Source organism: Hemiscyllium ocellatum, chromosome 1 (genome assembly GCF_020745735.1).
Source record: "Hemiscyllium ocellatum isolate sHemOce1 chromosome 1, sHemOce1.pat.X.cur, whole genome shotgun sequence".
In the NCBI taxonomy this organism is placed as follows: domain Eukaryota; kingdom Metazoa; phylum Chordata; class Chondrichthyes; order Orectolobiformes; family Hemiscylliidae; genus Hemiscyllium; species Hemiscyllium ocellatum.
The window spans coordinates 143,198,473-143,212,178 of NC_083401.1; the positions used below are offsets into that span (position 1 = coordinate 143,198,473).

At 37.8% G+C, this 13,706-nt stretch overlaps 1 protein-coding gene across 1 annotated transcript in view; it reads left to right on the forward strand.

The window, feature by feature from the left end:
• Nucleotides 1–13,111, forward strand: part of LOC132817577 (protein ZGRF1-like) — an 85,925-nt gene extending 72,814 nt beyond the window's left edge. Inside the window, exons 25-28 of the mRNA XM_060828116.1 lie at nucleotides 344–608; nucleotides 1,322–1,467; nucleotides 11,290–11,378; nucleotides 12,720–13,111. Of these exons, the coding sequence (XP_060684099.1) occupies nucleotides 344–608; nucleotides 1,322–1,467; nucleotides 11,290–11,340 (462 nt within the window). The 3' untranslated portion in view covers nucleotides 11,341–11,378; nucleotides 12,720–13,111. The remainder of the gene's footprint in view (nucleotides 1–343; nucleotides 609–1,321; nucleotides 1,468–11,289; nucleotides 11,379–12,719) is intronic.
• The last annotated feature ends 595 nt before the right edge of the window (nucleotides 13,112–13,706 follow it).

The following is a 13,706-nucleotide window of genomic DNA, read 5'->3' on the forward strand; positions in this document are numbered from 1 at the left end:
TAATAATTTAGGAAAAAAAACATATGTTAACAATTTTTGTATGTTGTCTTGTACCAAGATAAATAATGTGGTATCCAGGAAATTAATGTTTTTCTTGTGTCTGTAGCTTTAAATTTAATGGGAGACAAACAATTATGGGCAACACTGATGAAGTGTTCTAATTCAACCCTCGGAAAAGGGATTTATTGTTCCTCAACTTTATTTGTTTACAGTAGTGTATATGTTTCTACTTGCTTCAAAGTTTTGGTTTCATTTAATGAATTGTTTCTGGAAGAACTTGTGGACCATTTTACCGATGAAAGAAGTGCCAGTGAATAATCCATTTTTTCCTAAATGCTCACAGTTATGTGGAATGCTTGACTACACTGCAAAATGTGACCCTGCTGAGATCAAAGCTGTACACATTTCAACAGTTGATGCTTTCCAAGGAGCAGAGAAGGAGATTATTATATTGTCTTGTGTGAGGTCTCGTCAAGTTGGGTTCATAGACTCGGAGAAGCGAATGAATGTTGCACTTACTAGAGGGAAAAGACACTTGCTGATTGTAGGCAATCTGGCCTGTCTTAGAAACAACAGATTGTGGAAAAGAGTTATTCATCACTGTGAAGGTAATCTGTCTCAGACTAATAAGTACATGAAATTAGGAAACAAAATTTGTACTCTGCAATGAAACTTTATTTGCTTTAAGTGCCTCAAAACTGTGAAAGTATGCTGATACAGTGTCCCGCATGGGGCTATCCTGTTAAACTGCATGTACTAATTTCTGATACTTGGAAGTAACCTGATGATGTTATTGAAATTTTAGAATCTGCTGGTTTCATTTTGTACTTTATTTTGGTAGGTTGATGTAAGGTACACCAGTTACTAAATTTTTCAGATTGACCAAGGTCTCATAGAAAAGCTATCCCTATGCAACACTGTCAAGATCAGTTATTCCTCAGTTGTAATGTTAATCAATTCAACGTGTCTCAGAAAAAGTATTGTATGACAATTATTTATCCATGTAACATAAAATTTATTTGTGAAATGGACTGCTCCTCATATTCTTGGCAGAACCTTGTTAATCAGACCATGTAGCTTTGCCCCATACAATTTTTTTAGAGTGGGTCTAAAAGATTTGTTTTAATCAAAAGTTAAGAAATATATCTGTATGAACAGTGTGATATTTGTTCTTAGAAAATATCTGTGAAAATGTTGTACTGTTAAATGAAATTAGGACATTGAAAATGTTGTACAGCTTCTCCACAAAAACAAAGAAGGAAATTTACCTGGTCTGTGCAGGCAGGTAATTGACATTAATGAAATATATGTTTGTTCCCAGTGAGAGAAAATGGCTTGAAACATGCGTATCAGTGTGAACCAGAACTGGAACAGATCATGAAATGCTATAGAGACCAGACGGCAGAGAAGGGACAGAAAAACCTTAAGTCCAAAAGCAAGTCAATTCTCCCTGAAGAGGGCAACAAAGTAAGGATATTCTACTTTTTTTTCAATGAATTAGCCAGGGTGTGAACTCATTTGTGAAACGCCTTCTTGTTATTTTGTCACAGTGGCAGGGTGAGCGGGGGATTGTTAATGGTGAGGTTTGCGAGTGGTGACCTTCATGGTCTGATGGCCTTCAACATGACTGGGACGAAATCTCAGATAACTGGTCAGGTCTTTTATCCAGCACAGCTTAGCTCCCACTCTTCTCTATTTCACCTCTCCAGAACAAAATTATGATGAACAGGAACACTGGGTCTGCTGACTTGAACCCTGCTTCACTGACAGAAATTCAGCCATTTAAAATGTTTTTCGGACAATGCACTGTCTGCATTATCATAAGCCAGTTATGCCATAAATCAGTTTAAAATCTGTGCTATAATTTTCAGGTGAAGTGCACATTTGCATGGAGCCTTAATTCTGAATTTTGCATGCATGCTGAAATATCTCCCTCTGTCAACTCTTAGCCTTTGCTCCTATCTAACCCTCTGTTGTACATGCCCTGGGAATATTTGATTGGCACTGTTTCTAACACTATGCTGTGGAAGGGTGAGGTAAATTGAGAAATTACATCTCATTCCCATTTTTGCCAAAAATGTCCATCTTTAGAAATCTTTGAGTGTTTCCTGAACTTGTTAAATACTTGAGATTCTGATTTGTTAAATGTTAATATTTAAGTCATTTTATTTTTGTAAATAAGTTGTAGTCTTAAAGATGGTGTTAAAAGCTTTCAGTTGTCACTATGCCTCTATCAGCTGTATACCAGAGGAGAGCTTGTTTCTTGCTATATAGTCAAATATGTGTACAGTAAAGGCATTATATTAAATAATAATTCCCTCTCTCATGTATAGCGCAACTCAGTGAAGGACACTTTTATTCTGAGAAAACAAGTATCTGTGTACAGCTATGATCATCAATTGCTTGCCAGATTCCAAAATACCTTATTGGAACATCACATATATTTAATTAATCATAAATTACAAGATTTACAGCTCTTATGCAGGAATTAAATGTAAACAGTGAGAAAGTATTTAATTAATGGAGCTTCCAAGATGGAGTACGAGACAAGTGAACAAGAAAAAAGTCCATCTCTTGATTGAAGATTTTCATTTTGTAGTCACATATCTCAACTATAATAGTTCATTATACACATAAGATCCTAATACAATTGCTGTTTTCTTTTAATTATTAGCCTTACAGCTACCCCCTTTGGTTAAAATTAATGTACAACTGTTCTATTCAAACCTGGACTGAATTTCCACCTTCATTTTGAATCTATTGCAGATCTGTAACACATTCTTCTATCTCTGAAACAATAGAGAACTCCAAACTCCAGTTCTGCCTGCCCTTGCCAAAACCCTAATCCATGCCTTTTTTGTCTAGAAAGCTCTGTTTTTCAAGAGTTTATCTTGCCAGCATCAATCCTTGGGTAGACGTTACGCAAGCAAGGATTGTATTCGGGAATTTTGATTGAAGTTTTGAAGGTATTAAGGTGACAAGGAAGGGTAAATGAAGAGAAACGTTTTCTGCTGGTTGATGAATCCAGGTGTGGGAACCATAGCCTTCAATACTAGAGCCAGACTCTTCAGGAATTAAACTAGAAATACTTCTGAATGCACAGGTGGTAAAAGTTTGAACTTTTTTTTGTGATGGCAGTTGATGCCAGAGCAGTTGCTAATCTTGAAACTGAGACAGAGACATATTTTCATCAATTAAAGATATTAAGGGTTATGGAAAAAGTCAGATATAGAGAGCTCGGGTATCAGGTCAGTAATGATTGCACTGAATGGTGAAACAGGCTTGCAGGACTACTTTTATTTCAACATTCCTACCTCCCTCCCAATTTCAATTGGTTCTTCAAATTGGTCTTCATCTATTCAAAACTTTGGTCCCAACCAATGTGGTTTGTTACTATGTGTCTACTGCTTGGTATCTGCTTTCCTCCATTTTCCTAAAGCCAACAGTTGGTTTTCCTAATGTGAAGAAATCTGTAGAAATGTAAGGTCTTGCACTTTGGCAAAAAAAAAGCATAGACTACTTTCTAAACGGTGAGAAAATTCATAAAGGCAAAGTACAAAGGGATCTGGGAGTTCTGGTCGAGGATTCTCTAAAGGTAAACATGCAGGTTGAGTCTGTGATTAAGAAAGCGAATGCAATGTTGTCACTTATCTCAAGAGGGTTGGAATATAAAAGGACCGTTGTGCTACTGAGACTTTATAAAGCTCTGGTTAGGCCCCATTTGGAGTACTGTGTCCAGTTTTGGTCCCCACACCTCAGGAAGGACTTACTGGCACTGGAACGTGTCCAGCGGAGATTCACACGGATGATCCCTGGAATGGTTGGTCTAACATATGAGGAACGGCTGAGGATCCTGGGATTGTATTCATTGGAGTTTAGAAGATTAAGGGGAGACTTAATAGAGACGTACAAGATAATACATGGCTTGGAAAGGGTGGACGCTAGGAAGTTGTTTCCATTAGGCGAGGAGACTAGGACCCGTGGACATAGCCTTAAAATTAGAGGGGGTAAATTCAGAACAGAAATGCGGAAACATTTCTTCAGCCAGAGAGTGGTGGGCCTGTGGAATTCATTGCTGCAGAGTGCAGTGGAGGCCGGGACGCTAAATGTCTTCAAGGCAGAGATCGATAGATTCTTGTTGTCTCGAGGAATTAAGGGCTATGGGGAGAATGCGGGTAAGTGGAGTTGAAATGCCCATCAGCCATGATTGAATGGCAGAGTGGACTCGATGGGCTGAATGGCCTTACTTCCACTCCTATGTCTTATGGTCTTAAGTTGGTTATTTTTGCTCATGAGACATTGTCATAGCTCTTTCATGCATTTCCTGATTCTGTTTTGTGTTGTAATTGGCCACTGTTTATATTGGGTATTTGAATTCATTAAATATCCTGTTAGTTAACACTGGAGAAGGCTGTGAGACATTTATACAAGATTAAGTAAAGGGATTTGGTTTACAGATAAAGCTGTAATTTCACAATATTCCTGGTAGTGGCACTGCATACTATCAAAAGCCAGTTCAACTTTGTAATATAGATGCAAACTGAGTGTAGCGGGATGTTTACTACTGTCCTATTTCAAAATACTCTGAGGGTAAAAAAGAAAAAAAATTAGACTTTTAAAATGTATTTCTTTGATTTTTTTTCTTGTGCAATGTTTGAAGCAAAATCAAGAATTCAAGTAACACAGAAGTTGTTTACAGTGCTGCACTAAGGGAAACTAAAAGCAAGAATCCTTGAATGCTCAATAGAAAATGGCAAAAGTAAGATGCTCTCTGAAACGGGTTTGCTGATATCCATGCTTCATGATAAATATGTACTTTTTCTGCTAACAGTGGGGTTTCCAAAGATTTATCTCAAGTACTTGAAAAGACATGCAAGAACTTCAAGAATTTGTCCTTAACATGAAATGGCCCGAGGCATAGGAGTTCTAAAAATAATCAAATTTGACACTGAGCTGCAATATAAAGGCAGTTGATAAAATTGTGGAAAAATTACAATACAGAGGAGACCATTTGGCTCATTGCATCCAAGCTGGTTAATGAAGAACTACCCCGTCTATTCCACCTTCCTGCATTTGGTCCTCAGATCTGCAGGTCATGGCTCTTTATTTTGACACCGAAATAAATCTTAAATGTGTTGGGCATTTCTGCTTCAACCAACCTCTGTGGTATGGAAAGTAATGTCAATCCCCCTCTCACTATGGTGTCTCCTATCCCACTACATTCCTTTTTGGTCCCTCCATTTGGATGGCTTCCTGTACTCTGATACCATGGTCAGTTGCCCATCTACCCTGTAGCCCTCACTGTTGTACAAGCTGAATTGTGATGGTGGAGTAAACTTAAACATAGTAAAAAGCAATTTGAGGACTGGTATTATGTTCATCTTAATCAAAAATAAAGTTAAGAATCACACAACACCAGATTATAGTTCAACAATTTATTTGGAAGACTAGCTTTCTGAGCACTGCTCCTTCATCAGGTGTTGTGTGATTTTTAACTTTGTACACCCCAGGCCAACACCAGCATCTCCAAATCATGTTAATCAAAAAATTACCACTTTCTAACAATGCACTGTATACTTTGAGTGTTAGAGAAACTGAAACAGAAAATTTATGTCTTTATGAAATATCTGTCATTATGATTGTGTTGGAAATTCAAATAAATGATGATAAATCTCACATCAATTTTCTTTTATTCTAAATGTGCCATGTTCAATTTCTGTTGCCTTAAAAAATGGGCAACTTATAAATTAACATCAAGCTATGTTTGATTGTGCAGGTAAATGAAAAAAATTCCCTTCTTTCATTGATCATTGCATTTTAACAAATACAATTTTGTAAACCATAATATTTGACTGTATCAAGAATGGTAAATTAAGTTGTCAAATCAAAATGCATTTCTAATAGTTTTTTTTAATCACTTAATGGGAATGATACCCTTTGCATACAACTTATCCTGTGATGTTTGCAAAAATATATTCAGTTGCAAACTGGCAACAAGAGAATGAAAGTATATATTGAAAGCTCTTGGTTCACAAGAACAAAAGTGATTTTGTTAGGAAGGCAAATAAACAACATAATCTGTATAAGTAAAACCATACTGTCTTATTCTCTGTGTGACGTTAGAGCAGCCTTTTGGTTTGTAAATTAGATTAATGCTGTTTCCAGTTGCACTTTATCAGACTACTCCAATTGAGGATGTGTTTTCAGAGTTTCTAACTAATTAGGGAGATGATAAGGCCATTCTGTCAAAGGAAGGGACTACAGTTTGTTACAGAAAAGCTCAGCAGTATTTGGATTTTTCAGGCTGCAGCATCTCCAGGAATGGAGAGAAGACCTGGGAAAGCTGTTGCCTGGGTGTCTCTCTTTTAGCTGGAGGTTCAACTGAACAGCTGCAGTAAACTGAGCTCTCCAAGGAGCAGGGGAGCGTACAACCTCTCAAACAAAACAATTAGGTGGGTGCCACATTATGGGAAAGATGTGAATGCATTGGAGAAAATGCAGAAGCAATTGACTGGAATGCTTCCAGGTATGAAAAGCTTCAGCCATGATGATAGACTGAAGAAGTTGGGACTGTTTGCCCTGGAGAGGCGAAGGCTGAGAGGAGATTTCAATGTGGTTTTCCAAATCATGAGCAAGCTGGACAGAGTATTTAGGGTGAAGCTATTTCAGCTTGTAAAAGTAACAAAAATGAGAGCACATAGATATAAAGTGATGTACAAACAATGCAACTGTGATGTGAGAAAAATCTTTATCGTACAGCAGATTATTGGAGTATGGAATACACTGCTCGGAAATATGGTGGAGGCAAGTTCAAACGAGGCACTTTAGAGAGCATTGGATGGTTATTTTGAATAGTAATGAACGATGGATTGAATGGCCTCCCCTGCATCATAATAATTCTCTGATTCTAAAACATGGTTAGAAGTGGCCAAATAAGTCAGCAGCTGTATACTGTATACTCCTCCAACACTCCAAGTCCTCAGGAGGGAAGGAAAGGTGAGAGTTTTAATATTTTTAGAAGCCAATGCCCACCAGTGTGACTTGGTCAGAATTTTCCTACACAGCCTGCTTCAGGTCAGCACAAGTTGTAGCGCTAATCATACCTCTCTGAATATCGTCTGAGCATGTCAACACACATATTTTCTTACGGCTTTTTGCCCTCTTGCCCCATGTCTCACAGCAATGCTGAACAAATGGTGTGCCTCCCCTCTATGGTATACAAATCATTATCAGTTCTGACACCTGCCAGCTTTCTCTCTGCGCTGAGAGGCCAAGACTTGGGGTGGAGGAGGCGACACCTCCATGACTGGAGTCCTTTATTGGCTATAAGCAACATATGTTCACCCTGGGACACTGGAGCGGGAGTTTTGGCTCCATGAATGCAGAGGACAACATTGACTTACCACTTGATGCTGAGCCTCCTGAGGTACTGCTACTGAGGCAAAGACAGGTGGCAGGTCAGAAGATTAGGCAGAACATTTCAAGTAAAGAAAGGGGAGACTAAGTTAATGAAGAGGGAAAATTTAGAATATAAGAGAAATATAAAACTATAGTAAGAGTTTCTACAAATATTTTGAAAAGAAAAGAGTTAAGAAAGTAAGCATTGGTCCAATGGAAAGCAAAGTCTGAGGAAGTAAGTATAATAAGTAAATAAATAGATAGCAGATACATTGACCAAATATTTTGCATTAGTCACCACTGTAGAGAATACATATATTATCCCAGAAATAACTAAACCTGGACATGGAAGAGAGAGAGGAATTCAAGAAAATTACAATTACCAGGTAAGTGGTATTGAGTAAATTGCTGGACCTGTTTGCTGCCAAATCCCTGGTCCCTGATGGACTTCATTATAAGAACTGAAAAGAAATTGTTAATGAGATACTTGAAGCATTGTTTTTAATTTTTTGCTATTCCCTGGATTTTGAGAAAGTTCCTTTAGATGGGAAAATAGTCAATATAACTCCTTTATTTAAAAAGGAAGAGAGGTAAAAATCAAGAAACTACAGGCTGGTTAGTTTAAAATTTGTCACTGTTATAGGTAAAAAGTTAGAAGCTATTGCTAAAGACATTATAGCAGGATGTTGAGAAAAGTTTAAGGCAATCAGTCAGTCAGCATGATCTTGTTAAAGGGAAATTATAATTAACCAACTCATTTGAGTTCACTGAGGAAGTAACATTTTGTAGGTAAAAGGGTACTGGTGGATTTCCAGAGAACATTTAATAACTTTCTACATCAACGTTTATTGTAAAAATAAAAGCAAATATTGTAGGGGCTAACATTACAGAGATAGAAGGTTGTTTAGCTAGCTGGAAACACAATACTCTAGGGGGTAACATAGACATAGATAGAAGGTTGTTTAGCTAGCTGGAAACACAATACTCTAGGGAGTAACATTGACATAAAGAGAAAGTTTAGCTAGCTGGAAACACCATAGTATAGGGGGTAACATTAGCTAGCTGGAAACACCATAATATAGGGAGTAACATTGTGTAGATTGAAGGTTGTTTAACTAGCTGGAAACTTTTTTTTATTTCAAAAATATGCTTTATTCATAAATACTTTGATGATCTATACAACTGGACATGCCATACATATGTAAACATTTCATTTGTTTGCATACCGAAACAAAGTAATCATTCCTATTTACAGGTGTGGATGATTACTTTTAAGCTGAGGCGTCAGCAGAGCCCAAATGACTGTGTGGGCCCCTGTTCTTCTTTAGGCAGGCAGATGTTACACGGTGGTCTTTCCCCACAGCGCCTTGGCAGCAGCTGCCCCAAGCTTCAGCGCATCCCTCAACACGTAGTCCTGGACCTTGAAATGTGCCAGTCTGCAACACTCAGTCGGGGTCAACTCCTTCAGCTGGAAGATCAACAGGTTTTGGACCGCCCAGAGAGCGTCGTTCACCGAGTTGATGATCCTCCAGGCGCAGTTGATGTTGAACTAGCTGGAAAAACCATAATATAGTGGGGTAACATTGTGTAGATAGAAGGTTGTTTAGCCAAAGTGAGTCATCTTCTGGTTAGCATGATTTAATGGGTATTGTCCCACATGAATCAGTCCTTGGGGCATCAATGATAAGATTGCAAAATTTGCAAATGACAAAAACAGATACGAAAAGAAGTTGTGAAGAGGTATAAGGAAGTTTCAAAGAGTTGACTGGGGAGGAAAATCCAGCAAATAGGGTGAAATGTGATAAAATGTGGAATCATTTTTCTCTACTTCCACAAATCTACCATTGGAAGAGCACTAGGAGACCCCCGCCCCACCATGAAAATGCATCCCCTTAATGTGCTAATAGAATTTACACTTTCCTTGTGCCAACTTATTTGCATAAGTATTAATAGCTCCAATGCATCTATGCTGGTAGAAAATTGTGGTGTAGGTTTAATTTAAAGGGAAAATGTTATTTTATGTAATGAGCTCTTAAAAAAGTTTCTGAAGGTTGAAGGGGAAAGGACAAAAAGCTGACAGGAGAAAATGAAGCCAAGGGACAGACAGAGTGAAGACACAACTCAAGCAAAGAGCCAAATTCTTTAAACTCTTTTTGATGGTTGGTGCAGTGGATATGGTTATATGATTGTCCTTTTTAATTTATCCATCTCCATGAGGCCAGAAGAGATCAGCTTAAGCCTGTCATTGTCCTTTACCATCACTGACTATGCCAGCCTTATGTTACATGTTAACTGCAGGTGTCCTTGCAAGAGGTGGCACAGCAATAATCCATCTTGGTTGCTGCTGAAGCAGATGTTGTAAAGTCAGGTTCTCTAAGCATGTTCCAGGTAGATGTGTCAGGAGCTGCAGCCATGATTAACACCTTGGTGTGTATAGATAATCAGAATCAGCTGGTTGGCAGTCAGCAAAGGATGTCTTCCTACACACTAATGTGCTTCAAATATTAGGGCATGCATGGCAAATGTGGACAGAGGCCGAATATAACAGATATCTATTCACTTTTTTACTCCATCCAATTTTGTGCTCTACTGACATACAACTGAGGTGAACAGTTAGCCACTTGTCATTTTTCTCTTATCTATCTTTGGAATTTTCTTACGCATTCTTCAATTTACACTGTTCACATTTACAGTTATTTTAAAATATATTAAAAGAAATGATAAGCACATTTTTACTTAACTGTTATGTATTAGTTGCCTGCGTTAATGAATTATTGAGCACAGTTTATTCAGAGGTATTTGTCTTTAAAATATGCACATTGCCACATCTTTCAATCACTGGCAAAAAGTGATGATGTACAGCAGATGCTGGTAATGATTCTGACATATATTTAATCAGTCCCACCCTCTACACTAGCATAGACCTTCTCTTGATCTTTCTACCTACCCACTACTTCCCTTACACATGTACTTGTTTAGAACCTGACACATTAATAATGACTGCTAGTGCTCATGAAAAATTACTGAACTGCAATATTAGAGGGAGTTTTGCTTGAAATGATCTACCGGGAATGGCTTGGTTGAAAGCTTGGACATATAGGCTGAGCATTTTGCAGGATTCGAGAAATGGGAGTTTGGGTGATAGTGGGGGAGGGGAATCTCTGATCAAAAATCTGATGAGGGTGGGAGAAGGTCAAGGGCCTTGTGGCAGTGAGATAGAATTGTGTGCATCAGGGAATCAGACTTCTGGAGGGAGAGGCTGAGGTTCACTGATGGGTAATTGCCTATTGTGGAGGCTCCTCAGGTAGGTATCTGGATCCAAATAGTAGACATGAATCCACCAACTCTTCTCTGTGAAGATGTCAAATTCCCTTCTGTGTAAACATGACCAAACAGTGTTAAAGTCAAAAACCTAAATGACTGTCAGTCTAATTAAGATATTTAAGATTCCAGCCTATCCATGGAGAGAATTGGCTATCTGCTTAACTTTAGTCTGAGCTAAAACTGAAACTTGGTGGATTTGATAGGAAATGGATTCTTCAGACTTGAATTCAACTCAAACTGTCTGTTTGTCTTAATTAAAAATTCAGCTTGTTAATTCTGTTTATCTCACCACAGATGTAGTCTAGCCTGCTAAGTATTTACAGCATTTTTTGTTTATATATTAATGCATTGTTACTTGACATTTTGTTTAGAAACTCATAATTACAATGGTAGTGCCTTTTGCATTAAAATAAAACTGGAGAGTGCAGCTTCAAAATCTGTAGTTAACCAGCAGTTATGAGCGATTGATCTACACTTAAACTCATTGTGACAACTATTGATTAAAATGCATTACTTGTTAATTTACTGTATCTTTTCAATGTTACATCTATTCTGTTCACTTTGCAGGTTATTAGTACCACCAAACAGGCTGAAGGAGATAAGATGTCAGAGGTGTAAGATTGCATAGATTATCTATGCAGATAAACTATCTTAAGGTGACTCAATTCATAATAATGATCTATACTACCATATATTCTCACAATCACTCCTTTCAAATAAAGATCATCAGTGAATGGTGTCAGCTCCATTGCACATATTGTTAGTGAAATTGATTTGCCCCTGAATCAGAAACAAACTTATTAGGAGATCATGAACCACCTCGCTGAACTTGATACACAAGAGAAACACATGAAATAAATCCATTTGTATTGGAATGTCACTGGAACATTGGGGATGCCAATCGTGGACCCACGAGATTGCGTGACAATCCAAAAGGGATGGAAGTCTGTGGGCAGAATTACTTGTACTGTGCATATGATTACATGTGGGGCAGCAGTTGAGGGGAAGTTACGAATCATTTCAAACTAGAATTGCATAAGCATTTTTCAGAAATAAATTTGCAGGTCTACAAGAGAGGGGAATAAGACTGATTGAAACATATCTACAAACAGCTTGACCTTTTTGTGTTCTAACGACTTGATGACAGTGGTCTCGAAAATAGATCATGCTGGTGAGAAATTGGGTCTATGGCTGGCAATATACATCTGCTCATTCCACAACAGGTTGATGTTGCACTCCATATCACTTAGCGCATGAAGTAGTCACTAATAGTGACCCTCTGCAGTGGCTTGCAGGTTTACATTGAAATTGGTAGAGACACTTGAGCTTTTCTTGTTCCCACATTTGTCCCAATTTGCTTATGGTAGATGCTTTTGGTAGCCAATGCACAGCTAAGCAATATGGAGTGCAGCATGAAATGAACACATGCTCACCACCTGCTGAAATGGCACCTTCATTGCAGAAAGAGGCCCATCAACTCCCTGTTGGCTCCATTTGGAACGATACAGTTAGTCCCATTCCCAACTCTATCTCTGTATCCCTGCAACCTCAGGTGTTCGCCCACTTCTCTTTTGATCTCATCCTTGATCTCTGCTTGCACCACCTTCATAGGTAGCAACTCAGGATCATACTTGACAGTGAATAGATATGGTCATGTTGAGTTTGTGATTTGTGCAGTTGGTATCCACAGTATTCCATTGCCTGTTATTACTATTTTTCCTTTTTCCAATTTTTCTTACGTCTTTCCAGCCCTCACACCCATCGACCTCTTTACTGCCATGCATTTCTGTTTTGCTTTTCATCAGCATCAATTTGCTCACCAATACCCCGTGTCCTCCACATCCTGCGAGCCTCAACCTAGATGAATCTGTTGACGAATAGATGGGAACAGGTCCCTGTCCCCAGAAACGATTGCTGAGGTTGCATTGCTGTATACTGTAAATGAAAACCAATTGTCTATGAATGGTTTGTAAATATATTTTTATATGTTTTAATAGTGGAAAACAGAGGGCATTGTCAAGGACAAGATGTCAGTGTCAAGAACATAAAGAAGAATGACTCCAGCAAGACTGCACTAGGAAATGCAAGTAAATCCATTTGAAAAGTAAATTTTGCTGGAGTTTGAAAAGTCAAATAAAAATTAACATTGAGAATATGGATAACGTTTTGCCTCCTGTCCCAATATAAGCAAGCACACAAGATCCACATGGATCAGTCTGATGAGAAGTGGTTGGAGATTTCCTGACAAAAGGAAAGAACAATATTACAGCTGTATTTAATTTTACTTTTGTAAATGTACTGTAACCTTTTTGTAATTATACAGCATCAGATAAGAATTAGAGCAATATGTTGTCATTTGACATTTATTTAACAAGATTTGCATGTAAACACAACACTCAACAGAAAGTTTAGACATTTCTCTCAACAATAGTTCCATGAAATTGATTTTGATTTCTCTCTTATTTAATGTATCTTTGGGTTAACCTGCAAGGATAATTGATAATGGGAAGACTTAAGAATTCCAGGTTAAAAAAAAATTCCTATTCTAGTTTTACTTTGAACAAGTTATAGCTTGTCATTTTATGGAAGCGCCTTTCAGAAGACAAAATCAATTACTCTGGGGTGGAAATGGGTTTTAGAGGAGAAAGAACAAATACAAATCCACTGTTGTGCTCTTGTATATGTTTTTATTTTAAAATTAATTAATCATAAATTTTTCCAATTGCCAACCTGGTCAGAAGCTGATGAGAATCAATCCAATTGTAATAAACTGGTGTGAGTGATCAATAGCCACCTCTTGAAGAGACCAGTGGTAAAATCGCAGGACCACATCAAAAGGTTTACATATTTTTGTGTGGGATAAAACATAAGCTCTATTGCTACTTAGGCACCTTCTTGCAGTGTACCATAGTACTTAATTGTTTGTTGAAATGGCACAGAATCAATGTTCGTATTGTGTAAAATGTCCAAGAAAATTATCTAAA